Raw genomic sequence first — 13,164 nt, forward strand, 5'->3', positions numbered from 1 at the left:
CCATGCTGATTGGCATTACAGTCCAAACCAGGCATAGGCAAACTCAGCCCTCCAGAAGTTTTGGAACTACAAGTCCCATCATTCCTAGCTAACAAGACCAGTGGTCAGGAATGGTGGAAATTGTAGTCCCAAAATATCTGGAGGGCTGAGTTTGCCTATGCCTGGTCCAAACCATCTGGCAGACAGCTCTGAAGGCTGACATGACTTAGCTTCCATTGACTTGAACAAAAAGCAAACGCTGTCCTTTTCTACCATTTGTTATTTTCAGTATTGTGATAAGGACTGTCACCCAATTGCAGAATTCTTAGCCAATTAATCAACTAATTGATTAAACCTACATATATTTGCATAAAGCCAGCTTATGGGCTTCCCACAGACAATTGGTTGGCCATCTTACATTGAGTTCGTCTTACATTCCTTTTACATGTCTATGGATTTTGTGATAACAGTTTTCAGCTCAAAAAAATAAAAATAAAAAGGGATAGGATAAGCTTATGGATGAACCCATGTGAAACTGAAACTGACCAGAAATAGAAAGATCCATCCAATACCAGCATGTACAGAAGGCTGTTGATTTGGTCTCTGGTCTGCATGCACAAAATTATGTCACCCAAAATACTTATTTTAACAGCTTTCATTGATCAGTCCTTTGGCGGCATTTCTAAGGATATTAGTTGGTACCAAGTTCCACTGATATGCATGGGATTTATTTCCAAATAAGCATGATTAGAATTCTGCTGCAAATCTCAGACTCACCCACTCTCTTTTTCCAGGTAGGGTGTTGTGGATACAGGAGGATGTCTTTGGAAAATGGGTGGAGAAATCGTATTCATGGTGCTGACAGTACTGACAAAGCATTTCTGGCATCAAATGAAGGTTTATGGTATGATATGAAACACTCCATTATGAACATGCCAGATCACAATTACGGTGGGATAGAGAAGAAGATAAAATCTAAAGGAGGGATAAATCATTACCACACCACTTATTGTTAGAGATATCTCTCTGGCATAAATCTTAGGTCGCGAATGCCAAACCATTTGAAGAAGCAATCAACTGTCACACTGGTTTATCAATGCGTTTGGGGGGGGTTGCAATTTGGACCTGAGCCACAGGAGTCACTTTCCTGAGTGACTTAGCTTTTTCATAAACAGATCTCAAGTTACTAGTTCTTATGATAAGATTGCTAAATTTACACAGCCTTGCCCAGATTATTTGCTTTATTACATCTATGTTACATCATGGACCTCAAGTTGGCAAACTGTCAGGCTTCGGGGAATTGGCTTCCTCACCCATGGCAGTAAATAAGCAGATCAAATGAAAGGGAAGTCTTACCAGTTAGTTTCTTTAATAAACACAGTGAGAGAGAAAAGAAAGCGTCTCCCTAGAATGGCAGTGCTCCCAATTAAGGCTCACTCCTCCTCCGTCCCTATTAATCTACATCACTCCTATGTCTTGTAATCTGAGTTTGCACCCTCTGCGCTTTCTGTTCTAACACTCTCTGAGCTCTCCGTGCCCTTGGGGATGGGTGGGTGGGGATGCTGTTCAGAGACTGTGAATCAGTTAACATTCTCTCTTCCAGTGTTTCTTCTGCTAGTTGTTCCCCATCCAGTATTTCCCAGCTACTGCCTTCTGAACTATGCCCCTCTGCAAACCACTGTTCTAAATTTTTTCTGCCTTGCCTTCCTTCTCCTGGGAAGATTCAGGGTCAGGGGGAGGGGGGTCTCCCACCATTCCTCCTCAGTGCAGCCCTCCTCAGCACGGTCCCTGACACACACACAGGTTTCGCCAGGAGGTCCTGACCAGACCAAGATTGGCTTAGCTTCTACTGTATCATATGCCTTCAAGACTGCAGCTCCAACTTTGTATTCTGCAGCTCTCTGTTTGCTTGTTTACTTCCACCACCGTCTTAGCCTTATTCCAGTTCAATGCACCTGGCTCTTTGTAGGATTCCCGGCAACTGAGAAACCTCAGACTGGCCTATAGGGACCTTTCCAATTCATGGCAAACAATAATCCACTGAGCCAACCAATGTCATTCACATAAGCAAGGCAGCTGGCATGTTTTATAAATGCCACCGATGACAGCGAAAGAAAATACCAACTCATTGCGGTTCAGAAAGCACTCTTTAAAGTGCATTCTAGGAATGCAAAAGGGAGCGAGAAAGATTTTGACCTAGAAAAGGGGGGGGGGAGCTGCTTGAGCTACCGTCTCCTCCATTTCCTGGTGTGAACCAGCCCCCTTTCTTAGTAGAAACATACACCAAACAAATACATTACAATCAAAGTCAAAGCCAAGTGGAGTTAAGAGGACACAGCCCATTGCTCTGGTGAGTGATGTCTTGCCACCATTTGATGCACTCGCTCCAGATTACGGGCCTTGACTCTTCCTTCCAGCTATAGTGCCTATTAAGCACAGGACCACCCCAAGGGGGAAATTCCATCATGGGCTGAACGAATGATGCTCACAATAGCTGTTAGTTAATTAAACCAGAGCTTAATTTATGCTGGTGTTGCTGTTTGGTTCACACTTAGGGCGGAGGGGGAAATCTGCAACAAGGACAAGACTCATCCTAAAAAGTGGTTCATGTCTCCAATATTGGGAGATGTCTATCCCTAGGGCTTGATTTCAGATCAGGACCAGTAAACATAGCCCAGCAGTAGAAGAACTGCTTTGCACGCAGAAAGTCCCCGTCTATTTCTTACAAATGCAGAACAGGTGTTTTGTGGCACAGTTACAGGTACCACAAAACACCTGTTCTGCATTTGTAAGAAATAGATCTTTTAGTGTGGCAGCACCTGTACTTTGGAATTCCCTGCCTATTTACATCAAAGTAGAGTATAAATTGGGCCTGAGAAGGATGATAGAATGCATGTTCCAGAGACTCCCCCTCCCCGCATACTTAGGATAGAAACCTCCAAGGCAAATATTGTTGAGTCCAACTAATGTGCGTTGTTTGGGATGTTGTTTCAAATATGTTCACACATCCAGCTATATGTACTTGCATTGTTTTCCCTCCCAGAAGGAGGAACATGCTCAGTGAAACTGTAATGATGCTCTCTAGAAAGGAGCTCTTTGGTAAACTTAACAGGGGCACCTTGGGAAAGAATGGAGAGGGTCATACTCTGGCACATTTGCATGTGAATAGTTGTGATGTGTAATGATGCCACTCAGATTTGAACTGGTGGTAGCGATGGTTTGAGATATTAATTTGCTTTTCTCAGAATTCAAGGTCAGATGCTGAACCAATCTCCTGAGCCACCACAAACTTCTTCTCCAACTCGGACCATAATCCAAAATGAAGAAGAATGACCTGCCCCATCCCTGCTCCTTCCCACTCTGCCTTGCCCTGGCAGTGCTGCCAACTATAACAATGCGAGTGGGAGGCATATATATGTAGTTCACATTCCCTGGTACAGTACCTAGAATGTAAATGCCTTCAAATTCTCCTCTTCATTGTCCTTGGTGTTACTCAAGCTAAGGTCAGTAAAGGCATCTGAATACATAAACCCAAGCCTGTAGTCTGAAGTCCAGGGATGGCTTTAACATTTGATTTTGTTGAATGTGCAAACTCGTCCTTAGTTACAAAAGGAGACAATAAACTATTCTGGGCTGGCTGATGGACACACACAGGTGTGTAGAGTAAGGCATCAACATTGCCTAGTAATACATGGAATCTCAAAGGTAGGGCTGTCAAGCTGATTAAAGCATTTTTAGTTGATTATTACAAGAAAAAAATCTCAATTCATGTGCCTTTCTGAGATGCTGAAGGGTGACAGAATTTACACAAAAGTTACCACATGTTGTTTTAGAAGGAAAGGCTGTCATTCAGACTTTCTTTTTCATTCCTTATTACAGAAGCAAACCTAAACCAGAATAGCCTCAGGCCTTAACTTCCAGCCCCTCTGATGAAAATTGATCCCCCAATTATAATCAGGGCAAAACTGAAACTGCACCCCATTTCCCCCCCCCCAACATTTTAAGCAGCACTGAAGCATGTTTCTGCCTATTAGTGATTTTCTGACACTCTCTGTGAAAGCGTTGGCTTTTCTGTTTAAATTGCCCTCACTTGCCATCAGTGATGTCGTCATGCAGCCGGATCTGACTGATCAAAGCAAAGTGAAGTTTTCTGCCATTCACAACAGGATCTCTAATTGGCTGGAATGGCCCATGCCATTAGTTCAGAAAGAAGAAGAAGGGTGAAGGGTGTGTGTCAGTGGTGGTGTTGAGATGATACTAATGCAGTTGCACTGAGGGGTAACAATGGCATGAACGAGGATTACACAAAGATGAAACTAAGGTCTTTGCATGTGTGTGTGTGTGTGTGTGTGTGTGTGTGTCCATTATGCAATTACTATTTTTTACCTTTAAACACCTAATATGATAAATATTTGGAACAGTCCTAATGATAATTAGATCTGCTGGTTAAACCAACTAAGGATGCAACCCTATAAAAACTTACCTGGGAGTAAATCCCATTAAATTCAACTGGTCGTGCTTCTGAACAGACATGTACAGAGTTGTGATGCATAGTCTATTAATAAGTTTTAAATCTTCCGGCCTAGTAGAATCCTAAGCATGCATTTTCCAAGCCACACTCTTTGAAGCTATAGAACAGTGAAGGCGCAGCTGAAAAGCCATTGGCAAGGAGCTTTCCCACTGAACCTCTGAGACTCCCCACCTCCATGAACAGGGTGAGATTTGTTTTCTTCCACAGTCCTGACTAGATGCAGGAAACATAGACAATGCCAAAGCGCATGGATGGGAAGCGTATGACACGGGTGGGGAAGAAGTGGTGGGACCTTTCATATGGTTTGGTTTGGAGCCATTCTGGAAAATCTACAGAGCTGAAGATATGTCTCAACCAACCTTAGATGCTCTTACAAGGGCCCCCGACAAACTGGAAAGGATGAGTTATTTCCCAGTGATGTTCTTGATTTTAATGGAAGAAGTTCAGTGTTCACTGGGATTAAAAAAAGGAGCTATCCCACAAGAGTCATGGGGCAAGAAGCAAACCACTGGCAAAGAATGTTTCAGTAATGTCCCTATGAACATGTCAGCTGGTTTAATAGCAAAAGGGCTTTGCAAACTGGATGTTACTTGGCCCCATATAGTAATGCCAACATAAAATAGGTTGCTGTAGATCACGGTGGCCCTACAAGTGGTGGGGGACTCCTGTTCTGTTATGCAGCACAGTCAATGATCAGTGATGATAGGAGTTGTAGTTCAGCCACATCTGGAGCAATCTTTCAAAAAGCTCTGTGTTAGGCAGAATAGTGAAACATGGGCATCGCCCTACTGGAAACCTGCAAGTTGCTCAAATACTTGCAGATCACAGGCACTCTGCTCCAGTTCTTTGTTTCAGCAGTCTTTAAGATTAGAGTCTGTGCCAACTGTGAATAGTGTTTCAGAAACTAGTTCTTTCAAGCTATTTTGGACTCTCTGCACTGTCAGCACAATATGAAGCCTCATCCTCTGTCCAGGTATATATAAGCATTCATTACCGATTTTGCTATTGCCAGTGGTTCACTTCTTGCCTTTGTATCTCTATGCACAATCATAGCACAGGAAATGTATTGACTAATGGTCTCTTCCCCCTCTCTAGGCGTTGTCTGCTGTTTAATAGGACAGTCCTGGTGGCACAACCATGGAGAAGCCTATAGAAAGTGAAAGGTGGAAGCTTCTCATTGCACCATATCCTTTATTTACCTTCCTCTTTTCATGGAAGTCTTCTATATAATGCTCAAAGGCAGATGAGATTCTCAAAATTTGGTGTCATGTCTAGAGGAAGTGATTAGTGGATGGTGTATGTTGTGATTTTGGGGGCACAAGATTCACTTCTGGTTTCTGGACCATACAAGACCCGCTCTCCACCCTCTCTGCCCCTGATGCATCTTCATTTCATACTCCTCAATTCACTTTCCCCTGGCTTGCTCACCCTGTCTTCACCTCATCATACATAGGCAAACATTGAAAACACACTTACATGTGTCTGGCTTGTGGCAATTGTGACCTTGACGGAAGTATTGTGGGTTCTCGATGACAGGGATACGGGTCATGCCAATCACCACTGTGTCCGGGCCAGCGTCCAACGACGAAGGTGTGGTGATGCCATGATTGATGTGATGAAGGGGGCTGGCAGAATCTTCTTCCCCACTGATCACAGCCACAGGACCTAGAAGCAAACACAGTAAGCCATGAAGAAAACAGAAGAGTATGTTCTCAATTTCTCTGATATCCTTTCAGGGTGGTTCATTTCGGAGCCAGTCATTACAGGGGACTGCATCCTGTTTTATGAGTTTTCTGCATGCCTCAGAACTATCTGTTTGCTTGCATTTTCAACCTGTGACCTACTGGATTTGGTTCAGTTTCTCAATGCCTTTAAGAGATTATATAAGTTTCCTAAAAGTGGAGTGGGCATGCTCTTCCCCTAGCATCCACTATGCCATCAGTTGGGGGGGAAGGCATCTACATCAGCCATCATCACTACACCTGCTCACAAAGAGAAGCTCTTTGTACCTCTCCAACATGAGTGGATGTCAAATGTTTGCATCCCAAGACATGTGGTCATGTTGAAAAGGGACTGTCCACTGCAGGAGGCTGAGCCAGTACAAACTGGTACGGAGCAGGAAGAACATAGTGCCTCTCGGGCCTTGTGGTCTTTTGAGGAGATATTGGAGTGTCGGACTAGGACCTGGGAGACCAGACTTCAAAATTCCCACTCAGCCATGAAGCTCAATGGGTGACCTTGGAGCAGCCGCTGCCTCTTAGCCTAGCCTGCTTCACAGGACTGTTATGGCATTCAGTGAGAAGGTGGGGGGGGACCTATGTATGACACTTTTAGTTGCTTGGATAAAAAGGTGGGATACGAAATGCAATTTTAAAAAATTACTGAGAGCTTTCGTGGGTGCAGGAAGGAACACTGGCGCATGCGGGTGCCACACTGGCAACCAATGGTGTAAGGAGAAAACACAGGAATCTATCACTGAGCTCAGAAGTAGTAGAAGAAAAATCGACACACTCCTCAGCGTCCTAATCAAAGAGCAGCAAATTTATTCATACAACAGAGGGAAGAAAAATCTGCGCCTGGAGAAGTTTCTCTTCTGTTTTGTCGAAGCTGCCAGGGGCTAACAGAAGGTCAATGCAAGATGAGGAAAAGCTGCTGCAAGCACACTTCAAATGCATTCAGAAAGCCTGTCTTTTACCTGAGCCAGCGAAGGAGGGGGGAGATCTCTCTCCAGTCGCTAATCTATTTCTAATTGCACAATTACTTTATTATGGAACACGAGTAACAAAGAGGAGATTCTTCAAGTCATTCGAGTCTCTTGGTGCTTCAGAGAGCATCCAGAGAATGCACGCTCTGAATGCATTAATCTGTTTTTTTATTATTAAAAAAAAGGAGGGGGAAGCCTGTTCATTTTTCAAGACTTCAAGTATTGTTTGTTCTTCCAAGTGGGACATAATAAAGTTGCTGTGTAATTAGCAGGACTCCTGGCAGCCCTGACAGGTGTTTTACTTGCTAGGAAGAAGTCTTTACTCCACACACACACACACACACACACACACACTCATTGTAAACTCAGTTTGACAGGTTTGTGTTGTTATGTTCTGTCACTGCTTCTTGGCCTAAGTTGCAGTCAGCACCAAAGACGTTAATGGCAGACAGCATGCCGAGGAAACTGATCCCTGCCGCAAGATTGCACTGATAATCCTTATGATGCTCCTGTTTTCTCCACAAGTAAGGAGGAAACAAGCTGTTTCCAAACTAAGCAAGCTTTCATTATAGACTTGCAAACGCCGATCATGCCAGCAGGCAATGAGCTGTGATGAAGGGGGAGTCTGTATTGACATTTTCATGGGACTCTTAAAGGCGGCCTCCAAAACAAGGAGCACATTATCTTCTCCTTCAGTTCTTCTGTGCCCCAAATTTCAATCTGAGCCAGAGAAGAACTCAATTCTTCCTTTACACCGACATGAATGACATGTTCGCCTCCAATCTCCTGACCTGCAAATCTCCAACCCACTCCTCCCAATGTACCTTGTTTGCTCCTGCTGATCCAAAAGTCAAGGCTGGTGACCTGTCACACAGACCCCATCCCACTAGTGCTTGCCTTAGTGGTGCCAGGAATTAGAGGACTTTAGAGAGACAGTCGCCTTCCTTCTGCCACTGTAGTTGCAAGGTAATCAGGCAGGTGGGTAAAGGTTCACAGATGGATAAACATGAAGGAAGACTCAGGGATGGATGGGTGGGAGGTTTTTTTAGGACTTCTGCCCAGAGCAATAGTCTGGGCTCTGATGCTCTGATTTGGACATGGAGGTGATGACCAGATGTATTAGTTTAGTGGTGCTGGAGGCACTTGTCAGGGTCCCCAACACGGGTAGCAGTCTGAACCCCAATTCCAACTGAGAGAGGCCACCCCTATCTATGAGTCCTGTGGCACCAGAGGATAACCCATACCAGGCCTGATCACAGCCACAGTCCAGCAGATAAGGATACTCAAAAGCTGGGACATATGGAGTCTGTATGTTCCAAACCCACATTCCCAATGGAATAACCCAGTCCATGGGAGGGATCTACAACCACAGATGTTGCTGGACTGCCACTTCAATCATCCCTAACCCCTGACTGACTGACTGTGGCTGAAGGGAGTTGCAACTCAGGGGTGATGGAAGTTGTAATTCAGCAACATCTGGAGAGCCAAAGGTTCCCCACAACAGAACTAGATAAATCTAGGGTAGACAACCTTTAGTATACCAAGGCCCACATTCTTTTATAGGCAGTGTCCGAGGAGGGAGAAACATCCAGTGGTCAATGGGACTGGGTCAAAAGTGGGTAGCCTTGTCTCTTATATTTGCACATAGAGAATGGAATTGTAGTGTTGGAAGGGGAAACAAAGGTCATCTAGTCCAACCCCTTGAAATGCAGGAATCGTTTGCCCAATGTGGGACTCAAACTCATGAGCCCGAGATTAAGAGTCCCATGCTCTGCTGACTGATGCCACCTTCTGCACAGTAGGCTAAATTCCAGTAACACAAAAGCCAAAGGTTTTATCTACACACACACACACACACACACAGAGAGAGAGAGAGAGAGAGAGAGAGAGAGAGAGAGACCTCTGCAGCCCAAACCCAGGCAAACAAGAGATATTTTCACAGTTCGGAGACACATTCTAGCTGTGGGCAAAGAAAACACCGAAGGATGGTGAAGAGCAGAACCAGAGTCCTGGAAGCCATTTAAAGGGGGCTGGAAGACCACATTTGGTTCACAGGCCTGTGGTTCCACATCCTTGAGATAACACACACACACATACACACACACACACAGAGAGAGAGAGAGAGAGAGAGAGAAAGCTGACGAAGAAACACAATGAAAGACTATCAGAAACAGCTTAAGCTGGACTACTTCTCATTGCCAGAGAGTTTGCACTCAGCTGAGCTGACAAGCGCCCTGACAGGAAGTGTCAATCTCTGTCTCAGTTTTTGACACCTATCTCCTGGAAATCCAGGTGATCCACACGGTTGGAATCCTCTTGGGAGCAGATGTTTCTGAAAGCCTCCCTCCAATAGCCCCCTCCGCCACCGCACTCCTCATGTGCTCTGACAATCTTCCCGACTCTCTCCTTTAGAATCAGCTGCCCTCACGCAATCCTACAACTCGCTTCCCTCTCCCCTAGCTAACTCATCTCTAAGGAGCTCCTACTGGTGCTCTGTAACCCTGTTTACCATTCCATCACACTGGCTGATTTTTAGCATCATTCATCCAGCCAGGGGCAGGTCTGGGTGTCTGCATCAATGCCATGGATCAATGAAAGCCAAGCAGAGATTCTAATTCACTGGCTGAATTTGTATGCCTTTCTCTCACCCTCCCCCTCTCCATCCCACAGGGTAGAACTATAGGTTATTTATGTATTTATTTAAGCTATGGCTCCCCCACCCTTCTCCTGTCTAACTTGCATTTCAAAACAGCAAAATTAAGTCAATAAAAACATATAGATCCAACACACACCAAAAACCTAGCAGCAGAAAGAACAGCCTTCCACAGGAACAGCTGTTAGCCTCTTGTAGGGATGGGGGAATAGGTCAGTTTTGATTTCTCTCACCCCCCCCCCAATCATAAGTTCAGTTCCCCATATTTCCACATCAGTTTGTTATTTAAAAAAACCTCATGAAAATTCACCAGCATTTCTCCTGCTATGCACATTTGTCTAAGCAGTTTTGCCTAATATATACATTTTTGTTGCACAATATCCCCTGCTACGGTGCATTTTGTTTCACTCCCCCCACCACAAATATATACATTTATATGCACATTTTTCTGTAGCATATGGATTTCCCCCCCTAACAAATCACCTGGCAGTAGACCTTCTTTGCAAAGTCTGGCAAAGTGTGAATTTCAAAGGGTGGTTGAGTTTTGGTTTGCAGATTGTTTTGGAAATTAGGTGGATTCACCTTTAAATGGAAACTGAATCAGTTGTTCCCCTATCCCCAGCCTCTTGTGGCAAAAACAAATGAGAGTGTTGTGCCACCTATGTGCCAACCTAACCCTCCAACCTTAAACATCAAGGTGGTATGATTGTGCTCATCCTAAAGCACCCCTACTTTCAGTATAGTGCAATTATAAGCAATATTTTTTTTGGGGGGGGGGAGCCAAAGCTCAGTGGTAGGACAACTACATTGCATGCAGAAGGTCCCAGGTTCAATCCCTGGCATCTCCATAGAAATTCAGTTTTAACTCTTTTAAGCTCTATTGTCTTGAGATTTCTGTACACCTGTAAAGATGACTATAAATCCAGTGGTATATAAATTGCCAAAATAAATATCTGTCAGGGACTGAACTGAAGAGGAATGTTAGGGGCCGCCCTCCCCTTCCTAAGAACAGGAGGACTGTATAGATTTAGAACAGTGGTTTGCAGAAGGGCATAGTTCAGAGGCTGCAGAGTGGAGAAACTGGGGGGGGGGGGACAGCAGGAAAGAGGAGAAGCACCAGGGGAGAGACAGCTGACAGACTCAGTGCCCTTGGAAAGCATATTCCTGGACCCCCCCCCCCCAGGACCAGGCAAGCATTGAGGGTATTAGAATGGATAACTCAGAGACAGAATGCTCAGATTAACCAATGCAGTGATGTTGAATAGGGGAGATGTAAGGGGATGGGACTTCACTTGGAGCAACACCATTATTAGGAAGGCTGTATTCCTTCATTGTTCTCTGTAAATTATTGAATAAATTGCTTGGTAAGAACTTTTATCGTTTCTCTGATTCTGGGCTGCCACCATGGGAAGGATCCAATTCCCTGAGCCTAACAATATCTGGGGAGAGACCCCTGTTTGAAACCTGGAGAGCTTCTGTCAGTCAGTGTAGGCAATGCTGCAGTGATCAGCCAATGATATGAGTCAGTATAAGGCAGCTTCCCTTGTTTCTATGAATGTGTGTGCATATCTATTTCTATGTATTGAATGGTATGTGCTGCTTTTCTTCAAAATGGGAACAAATCCATATACAATATTTCCAGCAAATCAGTATACAACATTTCTACCACTTCTCCTATCATTTCATAATTTGCCCCAAGGCTGTTTCCAAACCACCAGCCTTCCCTGGCTCTTATATGTCTCTTTTTTTTATATAAAATTTTTATTGGTTTTACAAAATTTTTTAGAGAACAAACAAACACTTAAAAAGACAGACAAACACGTATAATTTCATAACATATTTTCATAAACCTCTTTTCTTGGACTTCCCCATACCCCCCCTTTCTGCATCCCAATGTCCATAATTTTATAGCAACTCCCAATTGTTACTTTCCAACCTCTGTCATCTTAGTCCTCTTTATATTCTGGCCTTATATCACTGTATCCCTTTGTTTCTGAAAACCACAACACTTTAACATTCATTAAGTTTATAGTAGTCCTTAAGATAACTTTTAAATTTTTTCCATTCTTCTTCCACCGCCTCTTTTCGTTGGTCACGGATTCTGCCTGTCATCTCGGCCAATGTCATATAGTCCATCACTTTCATCTGCCATTCTTCCAGAGTGGGTAGATCTTGTGTCTTCCAATACTTCGCGATAAGTATTCTTGCTGCTGTTGTAGCATACATAAAGAAAGTTCTATCCCTCTTTAACACCAATTGGCCGACAATGCCCAAGAGAAAGGCCTCTGGCTTTTTAGGAAAAGTACATTTAAGTACCTTTTTCATTTCATTATAGATCATTTCCCAGAAAGCCTTAATCTTCGGGCACGTCCACCAAAGGTGGTAGAAAGTACCTTCGGTCTCTCTGCATTTCCAACATTTATTATCGGGCAAATGATAAATTTTTGCCAGCTTGACTGGGGTCATGTACCACCTGTAGACCATTTTCATAATATTTTCCTTTAAGGCATTACATGCCGTAAATTTAATACCAGTGTTCCATAACCATTCCCAGTCAGCTGACATGATGTTATGCCCAACATCCTGTGCCCACTTAATCATAGCCGATTTGACTGTTTCATCCTGTGTATTCCATTTCAGCAACAAGTTATACATTCTAGATAAATTCTTAGTATTGGGTTCTAACAGTTCAATTTCTAGTTTTGATTTTTCCACCTGGAAGCCAATTTTCCTGTCCTGTTTGAAAAACTCCATTATTTGACGATATTGAAACCAATTTTGTACTTTATGTTTCAGTTTCTCATGACTTTGTAGTTTAAACTTATCTCCGTCCTGTTCCAAAATTTCCCAATACTTCGGCCATCCGACCTCCATATTGAGTTTCTTCACTGCTTTAGCCTCCACTGGTGACACCCATCTAGGGGTTTTGTTTTCCAACAGATCTTTATATCTTATCCAAACATTAAATAGTGCTTTTCTAACAATGTGGTTTTTGAAGGCACTATTGACTTTGTCATACCATAGATATGCATGCCAACCAAAAGCATTGTTAAAACCTTCCAGATCCAAAATGTCTGTGTTCTCGAGGAGCATCCATTCTTTCAGCCAGCAAAAAGCTGCTGCCTCATAGTACAATTTTAAGTCCGGCAGGGCAAAACCCCCTCTTTCTTTAGCGTCTGTCAATATTTTAAATTTAAAGGCTCTTATATGTCTCTTTGCTCCAGAAGGTCAAATTTTAACAGGGAGTTTTCTGAGTTAAGGGCACATTTCTCCATCTTTTGGGGGCTTCTTTAGTTC

General features: G+C 43.6%; 1 protein-coding gene across 5 annotated transcripts in view; it reads right to left on the bottom strand.

The window, feature by feature from the left end:
• The window catches only part of NTRK3 (neurotrophic receptor tyrosine kinase 3), a 421,270-nt gene that overhangs the window by 149,648 nt on the left and 258,458 nt on the right, over positions 1 to 13,164 (bottom strand). For all 5 annotated transcript variants that reach the window (XM_083475053.1, XM_083475052.1, XM_083475051.1 and 2 more), the window contains one exon: positions 5,987 to 6,175. In XM_083475053.1, coding sequence (XP_083331179.1) covers positions 5,987 to 6,175 — 189 coding nt within the window. The remainder of the gene's footprint in view (positions 1 to 5,986; positions 6,176 to 13,164) is intronic.

Source organism: Podarcis liolepis (genome assembly GCF_965112155.1).
Source record: "Podarcis liolepis genome assembly, chromosome: 14".
Classification (NCBI taxonomy): Eukaryota; Metazoa; Chordata; class Lepidosauria; order Squamata; family Lacertidae; genus Podarcis; species Podarcis liolepis.